The 7500-nt window shown below is 52.1% G+C and overlaps 1 protein-coding gene across 1 annotated transcript in view; it reads right to left on the minus strand.

The window, feature by feature from the left end:
• Positions 1–7500, minus strand: part of LOC121586847 (protein CBFA2T1-like) — a 213176-nt gene that overhangs the window by 85336 nt on the left and 120340 nt on the right. The window contains exon 5 of the mRNA XM_045226447.1: positions 4377–4561. Coding sequence (XP_045082382.1) covers positions 4377–4561 — 185 coding nt within the window. The remainder of the gene's footprint in view (positions 1–4376; positions 4562–7500) is intronic.

Below are 7500 nucleotides of genomic sequence, written 5' to 3' on the forward strand. Positions count from 1 at the left end.
TTCTAACTGACAACCCTCCGGTTGCTGGTTAGCTTCTCTGACCGCGAGGGTACCTGTCCTCCATAATGATGATATACATTGTAACGTTTATATATTCACCTATTAAAAACATATATTATGTTTATGGCACAACACAACACATACAGTACATCTTTAATAAGGTGTCTTAAACATCCCAACACCTTTATTATTAATTAGATGGAGCCTGCATTGTATTATACCGTGATTAAAGAACCAGTGTTCTATCATTCCAATTCTGATATTCCATTTTTGTCCACCAATAAGGAGTGAGCTAGCTAGCGGCTGGCAAAGCAGAACGACTGAGAAGAGCTTAGCCAGCTGTCTGATGCAGGAGGACAGACTGAGAAGAGCTTAGCCAGCTGTCTGGTGCAGGAGGACAGACTGAGAAGAGCTTAGCCAGCCGTATTGGTGCAGGAGGACAGACTGAGAAGAGCTTAGCCAGCTGTCTGGTGCAGGAGGACAGACTGAGAAGAGCTTAGCCAGCCGTATAGGTGCAGGAGGACAGACTGAGAAGAGCTTAGCCAGCTGTCTGGTGCAGGAGGACAGACTGAGAAGAGCTTAGCCAGCCGTATTGGTGCAGGAGGACAGACTGAGAAGAGCTTAGCCAGCCGTACTGGTGCAGGAGGACAGACTGAGAAGAGCTTAGCCAGCCGTATTGGTGCAGGAGGACAGACTGAGAAGAGCTTGGCCAGCCGTACTGGTGCAGGAGGACAGACTGAGAAGAGCTTAGCCAGCCGTATTGGTGCAGGAGGACAGACTGAGAAGAGCTTAGCCAGCCGTATTGGTGCAGGAGGACAGACTGAGAAGAGCTTAGCCAGCTGTCTGGTGCAGGAGGACAGACTGAGAAGAGCTTAGCCAGCCGTATTGGTGCAGGAGGACAGACTGAGAAGAGCTTAGCCAGCCGTATTGGTGCAGGAGGACAGACTGAGAAGAGCTTAGCCAGCTGTCTGGTGCAGGAGGACAGACTGAGAAGAGCTTAGCCAGCCGTATTGGTGCAGGAGGACAGACTGAGAAGAGCTTAGCCAGCCGTATTGGTGCAGGAGGACAGACTGAGAAGATCTTAGCCAGCCGTATTGGTGCAGGAGGACAGACTGAGAAGAGCTTAGCCAGCCGTATTGGTGCAGGAGGACAGACTGAGATGAGCTTAGCCAGCCGTCTGGTGCAGGAGGACAGACTGAGAAGAGCTTAGCCAGCTGTCTGGTGCAGGAGGACAGACTGAGAAGAGCTTAGCCAGCTGTCTGGTGCAGGAGGACAGACTGAGAAGAGCTTAGCCAGCCGTATAGGTGCAGGAGGACAGACTGGAAGAGCTTAGCCAGCTGTCTGGTGCAGGAGAACAGACTGAGAAGAGCTTAGCCAGCCGTATTAGTGCAGGAGGCACTGAGAAGAGCTTAGCCAGCTGTCTGGTGCAGGAGGACAGACTGAGAAGAGCTTAGCCAGCCGTATTGGTGCAGGAGGACAGACTGAGAAGAGCTTAGCCAGCCGTATTGGTGCAGGAAGACAGACTGAGAAGAGCTTAGCCAGCTGTCTGGTGCAGGAGGACAGACTGAGAAGAGCTTAGCCAGCCGTATTGGTGCAGGAGGACAGACTGAGAAAGAGCTTAGCCAGCCGTATTGGTGCAGGAGGACAGACTGAAGAAGAGCTTAGCCACCGTATTGGTGCAGGAGGACAGACTGAGAAGAGCTTAGCCAGCCGTATTGGGTGCAGGAGGACAGACTGAGATGAGCTTAGCCAGCCGTCTGGTGCAGGAGGACAGACTGAGAAGAGCTTAGCCAGCTGTCTGGTGCAGGAGGACAGACTGAGAAGAGCTTAGCCAGCTGTCTGGTGCAGGAGGACAGACTGAGAAGAGCTTAGCCCAGCTGTCTGGTGCAGGAGGACAGACTGAGAAGAGCTTAGCCAGCTGTTTGGTGCAGGAGGACAGCTGAGAAGAGCTTAGCCAGCTGTCTGGTGCAGGAGGACAGACTGAGAAGAGCTTAGCCAGCTGTCTGGTGCAGGAGGACAGACTGAGAAGAGCTTAGCCAGCTGTCTGGTGCAGGAGGACAGACTGAGAAGAGCTTAGCCAGCTGTCTGGTGCAGGAGGACAGACTGAGAAGAGCTTAGCCAGCCGTATTGGTGCAGGAGGCTCATCTGTTTGTGTTATTATCCCCCATCTCTCCTGTACTCCCCAGGCTAACTCTGTCTGCGTCCCAAATGGCATCCTGTTCCCTATGTAGTAAACTAGTTTCGGCCAGGGCCCTTAGGCCCTGGTCAAAAGTAGTGCACTACATAGGGAATAGGGTGCCATTTGGGATGCATTCTAACTCTCCATGCATTACACAGCAGCCATCACAATATGCGGGTATTACCACAAATATATCATCTCATCCAGGCTTTTCACCGTTCGTCTGGGGACCTGAGGTGGGAATTATCCATATCAGATTCTGGCTTTCTTTTTTCTTCTAGACATAAAAAATTACATTTTATTTTTCCTCTGTATTAAAGTAGGTATAGGCTAATCCTCCAAGGGATTTGTCCTTTCAATTCAAAAAGCATACACACAACACACCGCCTGCCGCAGCGCACCGCCTGCCACAGCGCCCCGCCTGCCGCAACACACCGCCTGCCGCAACACACCGCCTGCCGCAACACACCGCCTGCCGCAACACACCGCCTGCCGCAACACACCGCCTGCCGCAACACACCGCCTGCCGCAGCGCACCGCCTGCCACAGCGCCCCGCCTGCCGCAAAACACCGCCTGCCGCAACACACCGCCTGCCGCAACACACCGCCTGCCGCAACACACCGCCTGCCGCAACACACCGCCTGCCGCAACACACCGCCTGCCGCAACACACCGCCTGCCGCATCACCGCCTGCCGCAACACACCGCCTGCCGCAACACACCGCCTGCCGCAACCACACCGCCTGCCGCAACACACAGCCTGCCGCGAACACACCGCCTGCTGCAACACACCGCCTGCCGCAACACACCGCCTGCCGCAACACACCGCCTGCCGCAACACACCGCCTGCCGCAACCACCACCGCCTGCCGCAACACACCGCCTGCATAGCGCCCGCCTGCCGCACACACCGCCTGCCGCACACACCGCCTGCCGCACACACCGCCTGCCGCAAACACACCGCCTGCCGCAACACACCGCCTGCCGCAACACACCGCCTGCCGCAACACACCGCCTGCCGCAACACACCGCCTGCCGCACACACCGCCTGCCGCAACACACCGCCTGCCGCAACACACCGCCTGCCGCAACACACCGCCTGCCGCAACACACCGCCTGCCGCAACACACCGCCTGCCGCAACACACCGCCTGCCGCAACACACCGCCTGCCGCAACACACCGCCCACAACCGCCTGCCGCAACACACCGCCTGCCGCAACACTCCGCCTGCCGCAACCACACCGCCTGCCGCAACACACCGCCTGCCACAGCACACCGCCTGCCGCAACACACCGCCTGCCGCAACACACCGCCTGCCGCAACACACCGCCTGCCGCAGCACACCGCCTGCCGCAACACACCGCCTGCCGCAACACACCGCCTGCCGCAACACACCGCCTGCCGCAACACACCGCCTGCCGCAACACACCGCCTGCCGCAGCACACCGCCTGCCGCAACACACCGCCTGCCGCAACACACCGCCTGCCGCAGCACACCGCCTGCCGCAACACACCGCCTGCCGCAACACACCGCCGTACGGCTGGAATATGTCTCTGTTCTCCTTATCTCTGTTCTCCTTATCTTCTCCTCTATTTGAAACAGACTGCTCTGCTGGTCTGGAGGCTTTAACTGGTTTCAGGGTCCTGGCTCTGCCCTGCTCTGCTGGTCTGGTCCTGGCTCTGCCCTGCTCTGCTGGTCTGGTCCTGGCTCTGCCCTGCTCTGCTGGTCTGGTCCTGGCTCTGCCCTGCTCTGCTGGTCTGGAGGCTTTAACTGGTTTCAGGGTCCTGGCTCTGCCCTGCTCTGCTGGTCTGGTCCTGGCTCTGCCCTGCTCTGCTGGTCTGGTCCTGGCTCTGCCCTGCTCTGCTGGTCTGGTCCTGGCTCTGCCCTGCTCTGCTGGTCTGGTCCTGGCTCTGCCCTGCTCTGCTGGTCTGGTCCTGGCTCTGCCCTGCTCTGCTGGTCTTGTCCTGGCTCTGCCCCTGCTCTGCTGGTCTGGTCCTGGCTCTGCCCTGCTCTGCTGGTCTGGTCCTGGCTCTGCCCTGCTCTGCTGGTCTGGTCCTGGCTCTGCCCTGCTCTGCTGGTCTGGAGGCTTTAACTGCTTTTTGGTCTCTGTGATGGGATCTCACTCTCTCTCCCTGTCTCTCTCTCACCTGTCAGGTGTTCTCCTCCAGAGCCAGCAGACATCAACCCCAACCTCACCTGCCAGGTGTTCTCCTCTTGCCGTTGTTGTTGAGGTCTAGGAGTAGTTCTGAGGAGTCGACGGGGGAGGTGGTGGAGGAGGTGTCCAGGAGAAGCTGTTCATGTTTGGCCAGGTACTGAGCTGGGTTCTGCTTGGCCAGACGGGCACAGTGCAGCAGCTCCCGCTGTAGGAGTGGCAGGTTGGCCTGTAACAGATACAGTAACAGATACAGTAACAGATTCAGTAATAGATACAGTAACAGGGAGAATGTACGTTCCCTGTCCTCGTCTAACAACACACATCTCATCATCTAACAGTACCACTTCAGAGAGTTCTGTCTCTAAAACATACAGTTGAAGTCGGAAGTTTACATACACTTTGGTTGGAGTCATTAAAACTCATTTTTCAACCACTCCACAAATTTCTTGTTAACAAATTATAGTTTTGGCAAGTCGGTTAGGACATCTACTTTGTGCATGACTCAAGTAATTTGTCCAACAATTGTTTACAGACAGATTATTTCACTTATAATTCACTGTTGCACAATTCCAGTGGGTCAGAGGTTTACATACACTAAGTTGACTGTGCCTTTAAACAGCTTGGAAAATTCCAGAAAATTATGTCATGGTCTTAGAAGCTTCTGATAGGCTAATTGACATCATTTGAGCCATTAAACCCCTACAACTCATCCAGAATGCCGCAGCCCGTCTGGTGTTCAACCTTCCCAAGTTCTCTCATGTCACCCCGCTCCTCCGCACACTCCACTGGCTTTCAGTTGAGGCTCGCATCTACTACAAGACCATGGTGCTTGCCTACGGAGCTGTGAGGGGAACGGCACCTCCGTACCTTCAGGCTCTGATCAGTCCCTACACCCAAACGAGGGCACTATGTTCATCCACCTCTGACCTGCTAGCCCCCCTACCTCTGCGGAAGCACAGTTCCCGCTCAGCCCAGTCAAAACTGTTCGCTGCTCTGGCACCCCAATGGTGGAACAAGCTCCCCCACGACGCCAGGACAGCGGAGTCACTCACCACCTTCCGGAGACACTTGAAACCCCACCTCTTTAAGGAATACCTGGGATAGGATAAAGTAATCCTTCTACCCCCCCCCCCAGAAAATATATAATAATATAAAAAAAAAATTATAAAGTGGTTATCCCACTGGCTATAAGGTGAATGCACCAATTTGTAAGTCGCTCTGGATAAGAGCGTCTGCTAAATGACATAAATGTAAATGTAAATGTAATTGGAGGTGTACCTGTGGATGTATTTCAAGGCCTACCTTCAAACTCAGTGCCTCTTTGCTTGACATCATGGGAAAATCAAAAGAAATCAGCCAAGACCTCAGAAAAAGAATTGTAGACCTCCACAAGTCTGGTTCATCCTTCGGAGCAATTTCCAAACGCCTGAAGGCATCACGTTCATCTGTACAAACAATAATACGCAAGTATAAACACCATGGGACCACGCAGCCTTCATACCGCTCAGGAAGGAGACGCGTTCTGTCTCCTCGAGATGAACATACTTTGGTGAGAAAAGTGCAAATCAATCCCAAATCAATCCCAGAACAGCAAAGGACCTTGGGAAGATGCTGGAGGAAATAGGTACAAAAGTATCTATATCCACAGTAAAACGAGTCCTATATATATATATATCGACATAACCTGAAAGGCCGCTCAGCAAGAAAGAAGCCACTACTCCAAAATCGCCATTAAAAAAGCCAGACTACGGCTTGCAACTGCACATGGAGACAAAGATCGTACTTTTTGGAGAAATGTCCTCTGGTCTGATGAAACAAAAATAGAACTGTTTGGCCATAATGACCATCGTTATGTTTGGAGAAAAAAGGGGCAGGCTTGCAAGCCGAAGAACACCATCCCAACCGTGAAGGACGGGGGTGGCAGCATCATGCTGTGGGGGTGCTTGCTGCAGGAGGGGCTTGTGCACTTCACAAAATAGATAGCATCATGAGGAAGTAAAATTATGTGGATATATTCAAGCAACATCTCAAGACATCAGTCAGGAAGTTAAAGCTTGGTCGCAAATGGGTCTTCCAAATGGACAATGACCTCAAGCATACTTCCAAAGTTGTGGCAAAATGGCTTAAGGACAACAAAGTCAAGGTATTGGAGTGGCCATCACAAAGCCCTGACATCAATCCTATAGAAAATGTGTGGGCAGAACTGAAAAAGCATGTGCGAGCAAGGAGGCCTACAAACCTGACTCAGTTACACCAGCTCTGTCAGGAGGAATGGGCCAAAATTCACCCAACTTATTGTGGGAAGCTTGTGGAAGGCTACCCGAAACGTTTGACCCAAGTTAAACAATTTAAAGGCAATGCTACCAAATACTAATTGAGTGCATGTAAACTTCTGACCCACTGGGAATGTGATGAAAGAAATAAAAGCTGAAATAAATCATTCTCTCTACTATTATTCTGACATTTCACATTCTTAAAATAAAGTGGTGATCCTAACTTACCGAAGACAGTGAATTGTTACTAGGATTAAATGTCAGGAATTGTGAAAAACTGAGTTTAAATGTATTTGGCTAAGGTGTCTGTAAACTTCCGATTTCAACTGTACATCAAGACATAACCTTAACAACAGCATCTGAAGAGTATTACAACATAATATGCTATCTATGGTATAGTACCATAATATGGCTATTATCCTCGGTGACTTGGATGTGCTTTGTGTGACATTTACATTTGAGTCATTTAGCAGACGCTGTTATCCATTGAGACTTATCCAGAGAGTGCTTTTATCTTCAGATAGCTAGGTGAGACAACCACATATCACAGTCGTAGTAAGTACATAAAGTAGTTATCAGCAAACTACATGGAAGGCTTGTACCTCAAACACATAACAGCTCCCCACATCATCTGAAGAGCTGAAGATTACCTAACCATCATGGCCGCGGAGAAAGGTTTTGTTTTGGGGGTGCTGTTTTGGGGTTGGGGAGGGGGGCCGGTTGTTATCCTCTCTCACCAGGATGTGCTTTGTGTGAAACGGAAGGTTTTTTACCTCAAATGAACACAACACATAACAGCTCCCGTTATCATCTGAAGCTAAAAAGTACCTAACCATCATCCTCAGGGCCTTAGATGTGAATTTTTGTGACATGGTAGGTTTTCTGTCCCTCA

This window comes from Coregonus clupeaformis, chromosome 17 (genome assembly GCF_020615455.1).
Source record: "Coregonus clupeaformis isolate EN_2021a chromosome 17, ASM2061545v1, whole genome shotgun sequence".
In the NCBI taxonomy this organism is placed as follows: Eukaryota; Metazoa; Chordata; class Actinopteri; order Salmoniformes; family Salmonidae; genus Coregonus; species Coregonus clupeaformis.